This window comes from Cyclopterus lumpus, chromosome 25, assembly GCF_009769545.1.
Source record: "Cyclopterus lumpus isolate fCycLum1 chromosome 25, fCycLum1.pri, whole genome shotgun sequence".
NCBI classification, from domain to species: domain Eukaryota; kingdom Metazoa; phylum Chordata; class Actinopteri; order Perciformes; family Cyclopteridae; genus Cyclopterus; species Cyclopterus lumpus.
The window spans coordinates 7,620,626-7,639,782 of record NC_046990.1 but is presented as its reverse complement, the minus strand read 5'-3'; the positions used below and the strand labels follow the sequence as shown (position 1 = coordinate 7,639,782).

At 46.9% G+C, this 19,157-nt stretch overlaps 1 protein-coding gene across 1 annotated transcript; it reads left to right on the top strand.

Annotated features, from left to right (window-relative positions):
- The first annotated feature begins 1,141 nt into the window (after positions 1-1,141).
- Positions 1,142-15,812, top strand: pomgnt2 (protein O-linked mannose N-acetylglucosaminyltransferase 2 (beta 1,4-)). Its single transcript, XM_034529155.1, has 2 exons — positions 1,142-1,416; positions 11,524-15,812. The coding sequence occupies exon 2, from the start codon at positions 11,606-11,608 to the stop codon at positions 13,406-13,408; it is 1,803 nt and encodes a 600-aa protein (XP_034385046.1). The 5' UTR covers positions 1,142-1,416; positions 11,524-11,605; the 3' UTR covers positions 13,409-15,812.
- Positions 15,813-19,157: the final 3,345 nt, after the last annotated feature.

Genomic DNA, 19,157 nt, shown 5'->3' with positions numbered 1-19,157 from the left:
CTGAGGTCGCCCTCTGCTTCTAAATTCTAAATTCTCGACATCATTCCCCCCCCGGCTCCTTGCTCTTCCATCATGCCTTCCGCTTATTAAGGTCAATCAGCCTACGTCCGGATATGCAGTCGCTTTCCCTTTCTTATTTCATTTCTTATTGCACTCTGCAGCCTGCAGAGACCTTCCTTGGGTTTACTATACTTTTAAGTAGCCCATAATACAAACACTTACTTACATACAATTGTAAAGGACACCTTGGATTTTTTTTAACATTAAACAAGGGGTGACACTACAGGTGAGGGGATCAAATGTAACTAGATATCACCATGAAACTTCCCGAGTTGATGACAGACATTAAGACAATTCATTTTGGGATAAGAAGTCAATGTCATATTTGAAAATGTGAGACTACATATGCAAACTATGCATTATCTTATTAAATACATTTCCAGAACAGATATCTGGCCATTGGATGAAGCCAGGTTCAAAATGTGTTTCATTTTGTTGACACATAAGGAGTCAAAGGTTTTTTTACACAGGGAATATCTGAAATATCTTTGTATCACTCCATAAACCAAATGTTACTGTCAACAGCTGTAAAAAAAAAAAACTTGAATGAATCTCCTCTGTAATAATGTTCAGAATATAGATAGGAGGAAAATGTTCAGTTTGGTTTATGTAAGTGCTACTGAAGTGGAGTCTGATTGAAAAGAAAATATTTAGAGAAAAAGGCATTTAAATGCATTTTAAGTTCCAGACATTTTAAAGACACTGCAGGTAAATAGGTTAAATTTGTATGAATTATCCTATGGAATTTGAATATTAAAATGAAGCATTACCTAATCTAGTTTGTTGTTGAATTTAGGACAAATCTACAAAAGCAAATAGATAGAGTAGTAAAATAAACACCTAAAATGTGCACTGTGGAAGTTTCCCGTCCACTAGTCTGAAAGAACACACCTTATGGAAGCAAAAGAGCCCAACATCTCTAAATTGCCTAAATGTAGGATATTTCCCTCTTGTCTCACATCAATATTCACGGCATGACGTAGTGATCAGTGGCGCATGACAATCACAGCGGGCTCGTGTGCCATCGCGAGATCTGAGCGCGCGACTTCCCCTCGGCGGTCGGTAGGCGGAGACTGGACCCAGCGGAGTGGAGTCGGTATCCAGGCAGCTGCTCTGCCCGTCTCTCTCTCTCTCTGACAGCCCGACCAGCTTGTAAACAACCCCGCAAAGCGCCGCCCCGGGAGAAGCGGACGACGGAACGCGCCGTAGTTGCGTTGGACTCCCGGTATCGGTGTCCGCCACCCGTCCGGTGCCCCCGCTCAGAGCCGTCTCCGCGGGGAGTCACGGTGCGGCTGAATGAGCTAGCCTCGGCGGACTTCAAAGACACAAAGCAACCTTTCCTCACTGGGACCGAAGGTAAGCGTCTGTGTCCCGGTGTCATCCCGGTGTCGCCCCGGTATCGTCCCGGTGTCGTATTCATATCATTCACTTATTAAATAAAAACTAAATGGAATTCATTAATCTACGTCAGGGGCATCAAGAAATAACCTGTATTCAGAGTTCACATATCTATTTGCAATGGATATGAATACATTATTTCTAATTGTATATGTAGTACCTACCTACTACGGATGAGTATAAGATACCAACACCGGGTAGATGATACTAGAATAGCTTTTGATTGGGTATGTTGTATTTAATTAATTTATATGTAATTAAATCATATGTTTACACTACACTTCAGTCAAGTTTCTGTTTTACAATTATTATTTTTATTTATTATTTATTTATTTCAACAAATGAAAAACCCTTGACTAAATGTATATCTTTGTAATAATATTTTTTTACATTTTGTTTTACAAAGTTAGGGAAAAAAGGTTCAAATCAAGTCAAGTACACATGAAAGAATGATGCCGGTCACGTCCACTGGGGTTGTTCCAGGTACCGATACCTGTCCATCCCACACCTGTGGTTAACACCCTGACCCCGCTGCATGATACCGGCCGATACCCAAAGCCCCGATATTGGAATCGGTATTGGGACTGAAAAAGTTGGTCGGTGCCTCCCTTGCAGCTTGGAACTACCTTGCAATGTGTTTTTTTTGCGCTCTAGGCGTTAAAGCTGACCTCTAGTCAGTTATCATATGAGGCCAAAGCCATCGATAGGATCAGTTATCTTTCTTTGGGAAAAGAAGCAATCGCACCGCTTCTCCCACGATCTGCCCCATCGCTGATAACCCCTTCCTCAATTCGATAATGTTGCAACTCCTATGTAGTCTGTGGATATTTGATTTAACCAATGTGGTTAAACTCCAAAACACAAATGGAAAAAAGAAGAACATTGCGTTTCAGTGGATGCACCTGCCTCACTGCTCCCCGGTGTCGATCGGTAACGTGTGATGGTGAGGGGCACAAATGCCGAAGATGATTAGCTCCCGTTGTAACTGAACCGTTTAGGCGAACACAACCGGGCTGAGGGGTTTAGCTTTAGTTCTCCCTGTCTGTTCCAGCGTGACACCAGTGCTGTGGAAATGTTAACAAACAAAACACAGTGCTGCTTGTGTGATTATTTATGTTCCATCACCTCCCAGACAAGATGCTGTTTCATGTCCCTGGAGTGTGTTGTCTTCTGCAGATGGATCTCTGACTCATATAAGATCTACAGTTATAGGAAATCTGCCAAACTCACAATATTTTTAGTAATATGTGGTTTATTTAAATCCCCCTGCCATTCCAAAGGGGTCGTTGATCCCACAATTGAAGTATGCTTCACAGGCTGTTGCATCTGTATGTAATTCGCTGGATTCAGCATATTGATTGGCTGCACTTTTTGTACCAAAACGAGACGTTTTCTTAATTCTGCAGAATATCATCTGTAGGCCAGGACTTCTCTGCAGCACCACGATATGGTATTTTGGCCCTCATGTTGCGTTTTTCATTAATTGTGCAGCAATAATTTCTACTGTCGTCTTTGGGAATAATTCAAAAGTCGTTCTTTGCCACTTTTCACAAAACTGAGACGCTGAGCCGGAAACGAAGCATTTGGATCTCTTCTCCATGTAAAAGCTTGCAGTCTCGTCTCTGATATTCATGTATTTCCACACGCCCCAACTGCTCAGCAGACTCGCATGGCTTTTCCAATGTGTCACACCGGATGCGCTCACACACTTTGTTAGTACCTTGTTAGAAAACATAATGCATCAGGGCGAATATACCTCTGCATAGGTGCATGTAAGGGTCTATTTAGACGACCGTAGTTAAAGAGGCTGGGGAAGGAGCGGATGTGCATGTACCTCAAATCTTCCGTCCTGATGTGTCAGACAAATACATAGCAGGATTTCTGGCAGAAGGACCCCAATATGAAACTAAAAGGGGTGCATCTATTAACACAACTATATGTTCCGATTCACCTGTAAATGTGGCAATGGTTACTTTGTGGTAATTCATTGTGGTTATCCAGTTTGTTCCCGTAAACGTCCAAAGATACCCAAGTGATCCGTTCCAGTTTTAGGGGAACGTGTGTAAATTAATGCACAAGACATGTGGAGTATTTCCATTTTCTGCTTAAAGCCACCAAAGGGCAGACGCCTCCTGGTTAACTGACAATAAAAGTGTTGGTTCTAGTTTAAAAACTTCCATATGAAAACTTGCCTGATTCTTCACCCTTTTATATACACCTGGAGTTCTTTCTTGAGTTGTGGTGTCTTGGGAACAACCTTAGCAGTCATTTATTCAACCTTGTACCTAGCTCCAGATTACCTCAGTATCTGCAAAACCAAATTATGCTTTCCACATCCACCTGGCCTCGAGGGTCATCTGTAACTTCCATTAAAGACCAACAGTGAAGGCACGTGTTTCTATGCATTCACGATTTAGGACTCACTGGAGCCAGCGGGTAGCTCTGCGTTTGTTGCATGTCCCACACACAGCTGAACAAGATGGAAATCTTTCCCACTTCTCAGGTTATATGGGAGCAACGACTCGAGAGCGTGAGCACTTGCAGATATCTTCAAGCGTCCATCCAGAACTCTGTATTCTATTTCGGTCCCCTTCTGGAACACTGCCTGTTGTCCCGAGGCCAGTCCTGAAGTGCCGTAGAGGATGTCCTACTCAATTTGTTCCCCTTTGTCTGTCTCACACAAAACACACACAGATTGTCCACATCTGCCTCTGCTTCTCCTTCTTTCCCCTGGCTGAAGAGAGAGCACAATGTGGGCACGGTCTCGGCCTCCTATCTGCTGTGAGCGGATGAGAAAGAGAGGAGAAGGCGAGTAGATGTAAATGGTAAATGGACCTGTACTTGTAAAGCGCTTTTCTAGTCTTCCGACCACTTAAAGCGCTTTAACACTACATGACATCATTCATCCATTCACACCCTGATAGGAGGAGCTAAGGTTCCACCTGCACATCAGCAGTAACTAACATTCATACAGCGTAGAACGGCTACAGGAGACATTTTGGGGTTAAGTGTTTAGCCCAAGGACACATCGACGTGGACTAGCGGAGCTGGGGATCGAACCACCGATCCTCTGATTGAAGGACGACCCTGCTCACCACTGAACCCCAGTAGCCCAGATGTGTCTTGATGGGGACCAGGGTCATTTCTGACACTCACTGCCAGTCATTGTGAAGCCAGCCAGGCTATTTTTCAACCAATAGAATGGATGGCATTGCGCTGCTTTTATGTAACGGAGCGATGTGTGTGTGTGTGCCCGTCTGTCCAAACGTGTTTTGAGAAAGAGATGCAAAGTGAGAGAAAGGGTATGAGACTTGTCTTTATACAGCCAGATTATGGCTGCCGGGCCATTAATTCTCCCCTAGTGCCACACTGAGCTCCGAGCTGCCTGATCCAACCTGGCAGGCCACATTTGGTCCAGAAATACAGGACGGACGCCTCACCGCAGTCCAGAGATCAGCAATCAAGTGGCCGAAGAGAAAGGAAAGCAGGTGGAGGGAGGAAGGGGAGAGAAACGATATACGGGCGCCATCACCATTTAAAAAAAGACCAAAAATAGAAATCTTCTTTTGAAGAGGCATGTCAGAGTGGCGATTTGAAAAGGGAAGAAATGTACGGAAGCGAGGGAAGATTAGCTCCAAAGAGGAAGGACGGTGAGTTTTAAAGAATGATTGAACACCAGGGCCTCCGAATGAGCCGCCACTCCTCCCTCCCACAGCCCCCCTTCGCTTTCCATTAGAGTCTCCAGTCTGCCCACCTTCCATCACATCACTGTTATTATTATTATTACTATTGTCTCCAGAGCACACTGGATATGCTAACCAGTTACATTGGGGAAGCGGAGCTTCAGAGCCATGAGGGAGAGGTTACTCGCAGAGAAAGACAAGAACATATTTTGGTGAAGCCAATGTGGACGTTCCAAACACTGCCGCTCCTCAAATGTCCGCTTGAGGCTGGCCAGTCAATCCCCATGGAACCCCATATTAAAATGACAATTTTTACAGCAGAAATCAAGATTATTTACAGCTCGGTACAAAATAAATGGTTCTGTGGTTTTAGCTCATTTCTCCGTTCATCCTAAATGTACTCGGGGCGAATCTGTTTAAACCCAGGGCGTCACCCAGGGCCTCGGCTCCACCGACGATCCACATCTTTGCCCATTTTTAAGAGTTAAGGTGCCGGAGCCGCCCACTTTGAGTGGCTTTTAGAGGCAACATCCATATTATATACAGTCTGTGGTTGCTGGCTCGCTTCTCGCAATGCTCTGACTGCTTTGCTCAAGACCTGTACATTAAAAAACCAAACAGGGCCACACAAGATGAACCTTGCTGCTGTATCTGAAAGCAGGTTGAAGCGTTAATATTGCTCTGACAATAATTATTTGTGAGGAAACTGTCTTCCTGGAGTTAATTTACAGACCGGAGGACATATAGCATGTCCTTGCCAAGCCAAGCTTCATTGTGTGTGGTTCGGAAAACATCCGCAGGGGATTTAATGAGCCCAGCGGAGTTATCGACACTGAGTTCTGCTGTAGGTTTGTGTTTGCCTCAACGCAACAGTGTTCGGTCTGCTCTTGAGTTAAAGACATGGCTGTCGGGAGCAGATGTCTAATGAAGGCAATATTCTTTCAGGATCGGTTCAATAAGGCAATCGTGTCGGCCTGTAACACAGATTTTATTCAAAGGACAAGGTCATTGTCTTCATAGCTGACCTGTTTTTGCGTTTTTCTCGAATCCACTTTCCATACCTCCAGCATAAAAATGTGTGTGTGTGTGCGTTTCAGCAGTTTTACATTTCAGACCAAAAAGACCCGTATCATTTTACTTCAGGGTTACAGACGAATGCACTTTTGTGTTCAACTCAGAAGAGATGTTTTTCTCCATCGCTGCATGTACAGTACTGCACGTATATGCCATTTCATGCAAACGGGTGGGCGGATTGCCTCCCAGGTTTATCGGGCAGAGAAATCCAGCTGCAGAAGTGCTGATGTACAAAAGAAAACGGTTGTGTGTGTTTTTAGAAGCCCGTGACTGTCCTCGGATCAACCAGTGTGTGTGTGTGTGTGTGAGCACAGCGGGCAGCCCTGCTTCACAAATTTAGTTTGAATGTTTCAGAAAATTAGGCTCAAAACGAGTGCAAAAAATGTCATTTTCAGGTGAACCCGGTCCAGGTGAACCCTGTCCAGGTGAACCCTGCCTTCGCCCAATGTCAGCTGGGATCGGCTTCAATATTTACAGACATGTGCCACATGATGGGCACACAGCAGCAACGTTAAAGCAAGTATTTGAATAGAAATACAATCATTTATTTCCTTATCATTTGAATTCTGTTTTTTTGTGTGCAAATAACCTCAAGGAAAAGGATGATATTAAAATGTTTTTACAGTTTTCACTGACTTCGGGATGGTTTCAATTATATTTTATTATAGTTCTTTAAAAGTAAATTGAACTTTGTCAGATCAGACTTTGAAAAAAAAACTGTAATAGTAATCAGCGGAGAACATTTCAACCCATATTGCTCTGCGGTAAAGTAAAGTATCATTTGAGGCAATAAGGAACACATACTCTGAAATAGAATATGGATATGAGACCAATCCCCAGTGCTAGCGTTGCTCAGGAGATGGATCTCATCTAACATTTGATTATATTTGGAACTGCTGTGACCTTTTCCTAATTTGAAAATGTGTATCTTCCCGGGCAGTGCCTCGCCTAGCTCGAGATACACTCGTATTCAAGGTCACTTTAAATTTGCTCCACAGACAGCAGATCCAGCTCTCGCGTTTTAGGCTTCCTTTGGTTGTTTTAAATCCCCCCAAACCAGAACTGGAGAACAGCCCTCTCCGTCTGGTAAACGTGCCGATGCAAATGAGTGGCGTTGCGTGCGGGATTTGACATTTTCGAGGCTTTCGGTTGTGCGGCTCAGGGGGCTGATTGCAGAGGGCATCGGCACGTCACAGCAGGAGCCCGCCGTGCACAGCTTGCACCAGTGTCCTCGTACTGCCCTTGTGGTCTTGTGCTGCCACAAGGACACAACTGTGCTGTCCTCGTGCTGCCCTCGTGTCCTCGCGCTGCCCTCGTGTCTTCGTGCTGCCCTCGTGTCCTCGCGCTGCCCTCGTGTCTTCGCGCTGCCCTCGTGTCCTCGTGCTGCCCTCGTGTCTTCGTGCTGCCCTCGTGTCCTCGCGCTGCCCTCGTGTCTTCGCGCTGCCCTCGTGTCCTCGTGCTGTCCTCGTGTCTTCGTGCTGCCCTCGTGTCCTCGTGCTGTCCTCGTGTCTTCGTGCTGCCCTCGTGTCTTCGTGCTGCCCTCGTGTCCTCGTGCTGCCCTTGTGTCCTCGTGTCTTCGTGCTGCCCTCGTGTCCTCGTGCTGCCCTTGTGTCCTCGCGCTGCCCTCGTGTCCTCACGCTGCCCTCGTGTCCTCGTGTCTTCCTGCTGCCCTCGTGTCCTTGTGCTGCCCTCGTGTCCTCGTGCTGCCCTCGTGTCCTCCTGCTGCCCTTGTGTCCTCGTGTCTTCCTGCTGCCCTCGTGTCCTTGTGCTGCCCTCGTGTCCTCGTGCTGCCCTTGTGTCCTCGTGTCTTCCTGCTGCCCTCGTGTCCTTGTGCTGCCCTCGTGTCCTCGTGCTGCCCTTGTGTCCTCCTGCTGCCCTCGTGTCCTCGTGCTGCCCTCGTGTCCTCCTGCTGCCCTTGTGTCCTCCTGCTGCCCTTGTGTCCTCTTGTGCCCTTGTGCTGCCCTTGTGTCCTTGTGTGCCCTTGTGTCCTCCTGCTGCCCTTGTGTCCTCATGTGCCCTTGTGTCCTTGTGCTGTCCTCGTGTCCTTGTGCTGTCCTCGTGTCTTTTTGCTGCCCTCGTGTCCTCGTGCTGCCCTCGTGTCCTCCTGCTGCCCTCGTGTCCTCCTGCTGCCCTCGTGTCCTCGCACTGCCCTCGTGTCCTCGCGCTGCCCTCGTGTCCTCGCGCTGCCCTCGTGTCCTCGCGCTGCCCTCGTGTCTTCGCGCTGCCCTCGTGTCCTCGCGCTGCCCTCGTGTCCTCGCGCTGCCCTCGTGTCCTCGCGCTGCCCTCGTGTCTTCGCGCTGCCCTCGTGTCCTCGCGCTGCCCTCGTGTCTTCGCGCTGCCCTCGTGTCCTCGTGCTGCCCTTGTGTCCTCGCGCTGCCCTCGTGTCCTCGTGTCTTCCTGCTGCCCTCGTGTCCTCGTGTCTTCCTGCTGCCCTCGTGTCCTCGTGTCTTCCTGCTGCCCTCGTGTCCTTGTGCTGCCCTCGTGTCCTCCTGCTGCCCTCGTGTCCTTGTGTCTTCCTGCTGCCCTCGTGTCCTCGTGCTGCCCTCGTGTCCTCGTGCTGCCCTCGTGTCCTCCTGCTGCCCTCGTGTCCTCGTGCTGCCCTTGTGTCCTCGCGCTGCCCTCGTGTCCTCGTGTCTTCCTGCTGCCCTCGTGTCCTCGTGTCTTCCTGCTGCCCTCGTGTCCTCGTGTCTTCCTGCTGCCCTCGTGTCCTTGTGCTGCCCTCGTGTCCTCCTGCTGCCCTCGTGTCCTTGTGTCTTCCTGCTGCCCTCGTGTCCTCGTGCTGCCCTCGTGTCCTCGTGCTGCCCTCGTGTCCTCCTGCTGCCCTCGTGTCCTCGTGTGCCCTTGTGTCCTCGTGTCTTTTTGCTGCCCTCGTGTCCTTGTGTCCTTGTGCTGCCCTTGTGTGCCCTTGTGTCCTCCTGCTGCCCTTGTGTCCTCATGTGCCCTTGTGTCCTCGTGCTGTCCTCGTGTCTTTTTGCTGCCCTCGTGTCCTCGTGCTGCCCTCGTGTCCTTGTGTCCTCGTGCTGCCCTTGTGTCCTCGTGCTACCCTTGTGTCCTTGTGCTGCCCTCGTGTCCTCGTGCTGCCCTCGTGTCCTTGTGTCCTCGTGCTACCCTTGTGTCCTCGTGCTGCCCTTGTGTCCTTGTGCTGCCCTTGTGTCTAGTGGACTAGAAGGAGCATGCAAGCCTGCCTAATGTCCGCCTCACTGGCAGCCTCCTCTTCACACTTCATTTCACCTTCTTCCGGCTGCCGAGTCAGCAGCGAGGCGACACTGCAGTGTATGTTCATAATCCAGCATGTCATGGGAAATAACACAGAGCTTTCTCAGGCTCAGTCTGTAATTTTTTTTTAATGGAAGTGTAGAGCAGCGTCTTTATCTCAGATGCAAAGTGCAGGGTTTGATAACCGTCATCATGTTTTCAACCTAAAGTAGACAATACTTGCTCTCTTTTAATGCGTTTTAAGGTTGTGTCTTTTCAATCGACTGCATTATGAATTGCGCATTGAATTGTGCCTGTGTGCTTTCGCTGCGTTTCATCACAAAGAGTGACCCTGTTGCCAGCGACATATTGTTCTTGTTGGGATGTCAGAAATAGCCCAGGGAAGGAGGCAGCAGCACGCAAGAAACCGGAGAAGGAGCGTAAAAAGAGAAAAAGAAGGGGAAGAACGCAAAGACTAGGCTGCAAATACATTACAATGTGTCAATCTTGTTGGGCAGTATTTGGGAATAGAAACATAATATGCAATTATAGGGAGCATTAGGAATAATAAAAGGATTATTGAGTGATTTTATGGAATACTACCCAAGAGAGCCAGACAGACGAACACAAGCTGATTGACGTGTTGAGTCAGCCTGTTGTTCATGGCCACTTTGAGAGTCTATGCTGTGTGTGTTCAGCTGACTCCTGTCTGGATTCAGTTTGACCTGATGGAGTTCACTCCCTGCTGTAAGGCCAGCTTCAGAGAGGGGAATTTGGTCACTTAGTGGATGTCATACCAAAGCACAGACCTGAGGTCATCCGTTCCTTCCTCTCAGCTGTGTGTTGGTGTGTTTGCATATTAGAGGTTTTTTTTTCCTGATACCGATAGCGGAAATGTGTCCGATACATCCTGAAATGCTGGCGCGTGCACCTATCTGATATCAACTCATTTACACTAAACGGGAACAACAACAACAACAACACGTGTCACTTGCTACCTGATTCGTACGTTCTGCCCAATCGGTACTGCACATGTGCAAACTTATATCAAACATCTGGGGTTGAATACTATTTTCTCCCTGATAATGCAACACTAGGAACAACCAATCTGTGTTGAAGTCTTCAGGAGGAGAGCTAGTTAGCTGTTAGCAGCCGAATGGCAGCACAGCCCTTCTTAGCTAAATAAGGGAGCGTAGCTAACGTTAAAGGAGGTTTTGTTGAGGTACATTAGAGTAAAAATTAGTATTGGACGAAGGTCATTTATACATGTATTATCATGAAGTTTTTGGCAAGAAACTTGAATAAATATGGTTGTTTAAAGGAAATGTTTTCACAGCATTAGAGAAAAACGATATTAGAGAGGGAATCGTGACCTCTAACGTTTTAACTCACTGGTACGTGATCACTACCAAGTATCGGCGAGAGTTCAGGTGTCGGGAGGGAAAATAAATTGTTATGATCGGATACCGGACCGGAAGAAAGGAAATGGCAAAAGTAATTATACGCTGCAGTTTGGTTAAGCTAGCCCGGGTATTTAGCATGCCACTTGCCTCGCGTTTGCAGGCAGCTGTTGGCAGTTAACTGTTACCGGTTTGATTTAGAGTCCCTCAATGACTCACTTGTTCCCTCAGTATGCAAATGAGTCGAGTTGAGAGCAATGCTCTTGTTCTTTCCCCTGTGCCTCCTCACAGTGTAATTTGTCTTGACAGATCCGGGGAGGGTGACAGGGGACGGAAGGTTAGGAAAATGTCTCCTTTGTTCGCCAAGGTGAACAACCACTGCTCCCAACAGGGAGAGCTCAAACCTGCTCTCAAGCACCGCTGCATCGCTCCGCCCGTGTGACAAGCACTTCAGCAATGTAGCTTGACTATTGACTTGTTAATTGTGTCAGTGCTCTTTGCTGTCAACTGCACTGTTAGTCTGGTAATTACTGGGAGCAATCAGGACTTTTCGTTGTGTTTTTTTGGACTGGATTCATAATTAATTTGTTCTTAATTTGTCATTTCTTCTTTTCTTGTCCTCGCTCTCTCCTCTCCTCACCTACCCTGCTCTGTCTTCCCACTTCCTACCTGTGGTCACCCCTCTTCTGCCTCCTCCTTCTTCCTCTTCCAAGTTGTTGTCCGGCGGATGTCTCGTCGCCTCCCACTGAGGTCGGAGGCCAGCTGGAGACGGGAGGCGGGTCCGCGCCGGCAGTGATGCGGGCTTCGGTAGCAGGCTGCAGGATGAGCGTCGGCGCGCTCCTTAACGGGCTGCTGGTCTCCGTGGTCGCAGCTCTGCTTTGGAAGTATTCCAAGCTGAGTGAGCACGCCGCCCTGCTGGAGGAAGAGCTGCACATGACACGGCAGTCCCAGGAGCTCTCGCAGGCCCACATTGACTACCACGTCGCCCTGCAGGCCCTTCAGGAACACGGCACCCGCATGGTCTGCACCGGCAAGATGCACACTGACCGCGTCTGCCGCTTTGACTACCTCTGCTACTGCTCCGAGGCAGAGGAGTTTGTGTTCTTCCACTCCAATTCCTCTGTCATGTTGCCAAATCTGGGGTCGAGGCGCTTCCAACCTGCTCTGTTGGACTTGTCGTCAGTGGAGGATCACAACACACAGTACTTCAACTTTTTGGAGCTGCCGGCTGCTGCTTTAAAGTTTATGCCTAAACCTGTGTTCGTACCAGATGTGACTCTAATCCTAAACCGGTTTAATCCAGACAACCTAATGCACGTGTTCCATGATGACCTGATCCCAGCCTTCTACACCATGAAGCAGTATTCGGACTTAGATGATGAGGCGCGTTTGGTTTTTATGGAGGGCTGGAGCGAAGGCCCACACTTTGACCTCTACCGACTTCTCAGCAGCAAGCAGCCACTGCTCAAAGAGCAGCTGAGGAACTTCGGCAAGCTCATGTGTTTTACCAAATCCTACGTCGGCCTCTCCAAGATGACCACCTGGTACCAGTACGGTTTTGTTCAACCACAGGGGCCCAAAGCCAACATGTTGGTCTCAGGAAATGAGATCCGACAGTTTGCAAGGGCTCTGATGGAGAAAATGAACATCACAAGAGTGGAGGAGGTGTACAAGGATGGAGGGAGTGCCGAACATGAGAAAGAGAGAAAGGACGATTACGTTGTTGTGTTCAGTCGCTCCGCAACGAGGCTGATACTGAATGAAGCAGAGCTAATCATGGCACTGGCCCAGGAGTTCCAGATGAGAGTGGTCACGGTGTCCCTTGAGGAACAGTCTTTCCCCGGTATCGTCCAGGTGATCAGCGGCGCTTCTGTGTTGGTCAGTATGCATGGCGCTCAGCTCATCACCTCACTCTTCCTCCCCAGAGGAGCTGCTGTGGTGGAGCTGTTCCCCTTTGCTGTGAACCCAGAGCAGTACACCCCGTATAAAACCCTTGCCACCCTTCCAGGCATGGACCTTCACTATATCTCCTGGAGGAACACTCAGGAGGAGAACACCATCACCCACCCTGACAGACCCTGGGAGCAAGGGGGCATCGTCCACTTGGAGAAGGAGGAGCAAGAGCGTATACTGGCGAGCAAAGATGTCCCCAGGCACCTGTGCTGTCGCAACCCAGAGTGGCTCTTCCGGATCTACCAGGACACTTTGGTGGACATCCCTTCCTTCCTGGAAACCCTTAAAGAGGGCATGAAGACAAAGCCCAGCGTGAAGAAGTCAAAGCCGGCCAGCACAGTCCACCCGGGCCGGGTCAGAGAACCCCAGTGTCAGACCTCGGTACAAACCACCAACGAGGCTAAACTCACAGTCTCCTGGCAGATCCCGTGGAATCTGAAATACTTGAAGGTGAGAGAGGTGAAGTATGAGGTGTGGATCCAGGAGCAGGGAGAGAACACCTACATGCCTTATATCCTCCCCCAGCAGAACTACACGTTTTCAGAGAACATTAAGCCCTTCACCACCTACCTTGTGTGGGTCAGGTGTATCTTCAACAAGAGCCTCCTGGGCCCCTTTGCGGACGTGCTTATGTGCAGGACCTAGTGCAAACACCATGCCAGTTTGACACAAAAAAAGTGGACTCGTGCTTTTCCAGACAATCAAATTGGAACAGTGGAGTGTTTGATTACAGTTTGTCCTGTTGGGGTTGTACACATGTGATACGGCATACCTTTACAATCCTCGAGCAGACTGCTGAGCTCTGGCACAGCCATGCTCCTTGGCCAGCAGACGAACCGCAAAAGACTTGAACCACAGGGTCAGAACGCAGCCCTGAATGAATGGAAAGTATATTGTACCCAAGAGAGAAAGAAAGTTCTAAATCACCGAAAAAACACATCAGCAGATTTATTTATGTGCAAATGATATATGACGTGTTTTTTTAGTATTAGTCAACAACACTGGTTATTTACATGTTACAGTATGCAATATAGCTTTTCTATGGAGGGCAAGAAAGACTTTAGATTAGCAGGGTTCTGTCTGACTGCGTGCGTGATACCTGGTTGGCTGAATACCTTTTTATTTGCAGAACCTAGCCAAAACCAAAGCAACATTTTTTTCCCCATCATTCATGCCATATTACTTTCTAATGTTCGAGATAGTTCATACTTCTAATAATCGCTCAGATTTATCCGGTTTTAAAAACTCGTCCCGAAAGACATTGTGATGGATTTCAGTAAAACAACGTGTCAAGTGAGAGTTCTCATTAATCCCACTGTAAGTCAACGATTTTGACCCGGAAAGCAAAGAAGATGTGTCACTTCATTTTATGGAGCATTTTGTGATGAAAGACAAAAAAAAAGTGCTGTCTTTAAATTGTTCCCTCAAATATCATGAATATTACAACACACACGTGTTTGTTTCCACTGTGCCCATCCACAAATTATTAATATCCATTGTATAAATAATCTTTCTCTAATTGGCACTAATTACAACTATAATAATGACAATTTCTGTGGATAGTGAATCCATTACGCCAGGCTATAATTAGTGTAGCAGCAGTATGCTGCTGGACAGTCGGATTGCATGGCAGTTTCATTAAGATAACAAGGTATGTTGCTGCCTTGTGTAAAACTCTTAATCACAATGAAATTCCCAGCTGAGTTTCTCTTTTACTTTCTTCAAAGGATTTTGTAGCTGTTAAGAAGAATGTTGAACTTTAGATTGAAACAACAGACATCCAAAGTTGGCTGTTTGAAGTTGTTTTTTTTGTACCATGTTTCTAATGAAGTGCTGCTTGTTGGTAGCTAGACTGCAAACGTGTGAGGATTTTTTAGACACTTGCATTGGAGGTGTTAGTTTGTGGTAGTAGAGCTGTAGCTAGAGATGGTTTATGGGAATGAAAGTTAAACAAAACACTGCCGCCAACATATTCTGTGATATTGTGCCATTGTTACGTAGTGTGTACTTTTTCCTGGACATAATTACCAGCGTGTTCTCACTCCCAACTCTGCAAATATGGCAGTATTGAGTTTTAAAACGGACACTTCCTGTGTACCCAGTGCGTTAAAACGGACACTTCCTGTGTACCCAGTGCGTTAAAACGGACACTTCCTGTGTACCCAGTGCGTTAAAACGGACACTTCCTGTGTACCCAGTGCGTTAAAACGGACACTTCCTGTGCATTTAAAACGTTGCCAAAGTGGTCCTGACTACGCTTCAGTGGTTGACGGGTTGGGAATGAGAATGTGTTGCTATGAACCAATCCTCTGAAAGTTTGACTGCCATTATGAAGATAATTTCCTTGACCGTGATCCTTTTTTTTTTCTCAAGTTCTCAAATGCAGTTCTGTTTGCCAATGCATGTTTTAAGAGATTGCTTTCAGCCATTTGTTGTGCGTGCAGGATGTGATGGTTTAGACATGTATGTGTTTGTATTGTTAGTTAGATTTGTGTGGCCCTGTCCCACCTCAGTGGAGACATCGTACTGTATGTGCAATGACAGAGTACAAGTCTCTGTTTTCTACATTAGCAAATAGTTGGAGTTTCTTTTTCAGTAATTGTGATTGAATAAAGAAGCTCATTTTCCGACAGTAACTGTTTAGAACAGCAAGGCCTGGTCCAATACTACCTTAAAAGCTCATAAATTAATACGTATAGAGAGGAGATTTTAAAGTACAAGTACAACTGATATGAGTGTAAAGTACAAGTACCACTGATAGGGGTGTAAAGTATGAGGAACCTGTTATAAATTATGGGTTATCATTTAGTCAAAGAACACATTGCCCAGAAGTCATTTCAGCAGCACTGCAAGCTATCGGCTCTCCAGGGGGATCGGCCCCCGGTCAGAGCGTAGACTCGGGCTCCTCTCTTCAGTTCCCATGGTGCTCTCTGTTCTCAGGGCTATTTTCCGCTAGTTTAACCGCAGAGACACAATGGCGTCTGACAGGTGCAGATGGACAGCACTGGGCTAAGTGACAGTGGCTCCCCCCCCCCCCCGGAGCGAGAGGAGGGGGGAGCCCACAGCAGCACCCAGGAGATGGACTGGTGTGTAATGGACTGTGTGTGTGTGTGTGTGTGTGTGATGAGGGTCATAAAACAGCCACATATTGCACGTGGTGTGTAAGAGGTTAAATCGATCTCGTCTTGACAACAAGAATAACGGCGTGTTTTCACGAGCCTCGAAAAGAAAATGTTCCTCCTTTCCTTTGCAGGCGTCGGATATTTGAAGGAGTAGATTCATGATTATTACATAAAAGCAACCATCCCCCCCCCTCCATCGGTGTTTTATTAGCTACAAGAGAGCTGTGAATTCTCCAACATTATACTTCACAGAAACAAACAGACAGAAAATGCCAACAAAAGGGATCATATTTTAAGATACAACACAGTGTGTAATTCATAAAGACACTTTTTTAATCCCCCAAGGGATTTCGCAAGGATTTCGTTCGCGTTTCTTTTCTTTGAATATCTGTGCATTTTGTGAGAGAGGTCGCCGATTCACTACATCAAATCTCTTTTCATCGGGTTTTATGGCGCGTGAGTGGATTCCAGACAGCGTATAACATGAGACATCTGACCCTGCAGGCAGATGAAGAACAGAAACAAACATCGTGTGCGTAGCTTCTGTTTTTAATTTGAAAGTCGGTACTTCACTGTACGGATGCTCAACAAACACTTTCCCAAAAAGGCAACAACTCACATTGGCTATTAAACTGAAAAAGCATCTCTGATGCTAAGAAATACTAAACAAATAGAATAACACTAAATGTGTGCGTCCACCTATAGGCTACGTGGCAATGTAAATGTTAATTACTTCTTTAATTGTTTCATCTCTTTCCGCTTTTGAGTCTAAAGCCATAGACCATCGATAAGAAGAGGACGTAGTCATGGTGATGCGTTTGAAGCAAAGTCGCCTTTTACCCACCTCTCTCGGCTGCTGTAGCTGACCTGAAACCAGCCGGCGGGTCTCGTGTCAGCAATCAGACGTCCGTGTGTCGTTCTGTTCTTTTATTCGGGTTAGCAAATGCAATTGGAAGATAACAACCCTAAAGACAATTCCTGTCAGTTGACCTTTCACCTCTTGCCGACACTGCGGATGACCCCCGCCCCGCTTTCTTTTCTTTAAACCACCTGCACTGATGTGCGCAGATGTGCACATCAGTGCGATCCTACTGTATGCGGGGAGGAGCTTTCAGTCGGATTATTCCAGCCAGCTTCGTATTCCGACGACACCGCCGCGCCGATTTTCCATTTCTCCAAAAGAGAGCTTGGACTCACTAATGGGTTTGTGGCTTTCTTTGGCAGATACAACGTGCTGCTGTGAGGTTAATCTGTATGTGTTTGAAGTCAGGGCCTCATTGACTCTTCATCTCTCCTTCACACACACACACACACACACACACACACACACACACACACACAGTGCTTTGAACTGTGACTAAAGCTTTCTCTGAGTCTCTCTCTTTGATCCGTGTTAAAAGGTTAAGGTAACTTCGGGGGATGGGGCAGGGCAAGGAGTGTGTAAAGTTCAAGGTAGTTTAATCAAAGTTTTATTAGTACGTGACTGTTTTTATAACGAAGAACACACCGCTATTTCACAAGTTACAGGTGAGCTCCTCTACAGATCATAATATGAAGCGTTAAAAATGTGATGTGCCTATTCCTTATGCAGTTTGTTGGGAGAGACTACATTGGTGGACAGAAAAAAGAGGAACACCCCACAATAGAATGGAATAAAACCAGTTGGTTTCAAGGGCCAGGAGTTAATGTGTAACAATGTGCAGAGAATCGGGTTCTGTTGTCCTAAGTTTCCTTTTCATACATGTAGCACACAACTGGAGATTGTCCGTGTCTCACACCTCCTCATCTAAGTTTGTTTTTTCGGTGAGGGATGGCGGCTGGAGGCCCAGACATGATGCCGGATACAACGCTGTCTTTTGGTCATAAACAGCCGAGTCTCTTGGCACTCCTTGAATTCCTCCGTCCATTTTTGCCATCGTCCCTCACGATAAGTTTCCCCAATATTTAAATGGCACGTTCGCCCCAGAAATCCAAAAAATAAATGTTCTTCCTCTTACCTGCCGTGATTTTCATCAATCTCCATTCTTCTGGCGTGAGCTGCCGAGTGTTGGAGATATTCCGACGTCTATGTACATAACACTGGCTTTGGTAAACATCGGTAGCTGTTTGCACTGTTAGCTGCAAGCTGCTGGCTCAGCCGCTGCCATGTTGAGGAAAAATAATTCATATTCGACCGGTAATTCCTTTCAGCGTTTACTCCATAACCTTTAGACTGACGCTTTTATCCAAGCGACTTACAATCATACACCGTAGAACAGCTACGACGATCAATTCAGGGTTAAGTGTCTTGCTCAAGGACACATCGACTAGGGTGGGGATCGAACCGCCGATGTTCTGAAACTTCAACTCCTGTGAGCTCTTCCATTTTAATTGACTTAAGTCTGTTGGTTTAAGTAAAAGCAGTGAATAAAGTTAGTTCTTTATTCAGAGCTACTGCTCTCGTACAAATATACTTCTAAATGAAGAAATCAAAGCTGTCTCACATTGCAATTTTTGTGCAGAAATAAGCACATCTCCATTTTATTCTGAATTCTTTTCCACCTTACTTGCTATGTGGGCACTTCCCCCTTCAGATGAGGCCCGGACAGGAAGCTGTGGCACGCCGGTGCTCCAAGATAACCTCACCACCGCAGCTGCTTCGCTAAACAAGCGAACGTTTTCACTTTGAATCTGATTTGTGAGACGTCGGCCTGGCGACAGTTTTTTTCGTTAGCATCATTCCCCCAACCGATCGCTTCCGTGCACATTCTTAAGGTGTTTTTAGATTTAGACTTAGCGTCTTTCTGATGGTCATGTTTTATGGGGCATCTTCTGGTTTTGTTTGTTCCTTGTAGTGTGTTACTGTCTATTGTTGTCTGTACGAATGTTTGGTAGCAAATGAGTTTCCCCACTGGGGATTAATAAAGTTTTCTAATTCTAATTCTAATTAGCACTGTGGCAGCCTACACCTGTGTGTGTGTGTGTGTGTGTGTGTGTGTGTGTGTGTGTGTGTGTGTGTGTGTGTGTGTGTGTGCCAGAGAGACTTATTACGGGGATGCACTGCTGATCAGTGTTATAGCGGTGCTCATAAGGGAGGTCTGTGTGGATACTAGACAGCTTTTCAACCAGCTCCAGCTTCCAGGCGACGGATAGCTGCTCCTCTTCACCTCTTCCCACCGTTTTATTCTCCCGGGTTCTCATGGTTTCTCCCAACGTCATTTAGCCAGCACTTTTTTCTCTCGCGGAATTCTTTTCTCTGCCTTTTCTCATCCATCCGATCTGAGCCATCTCCA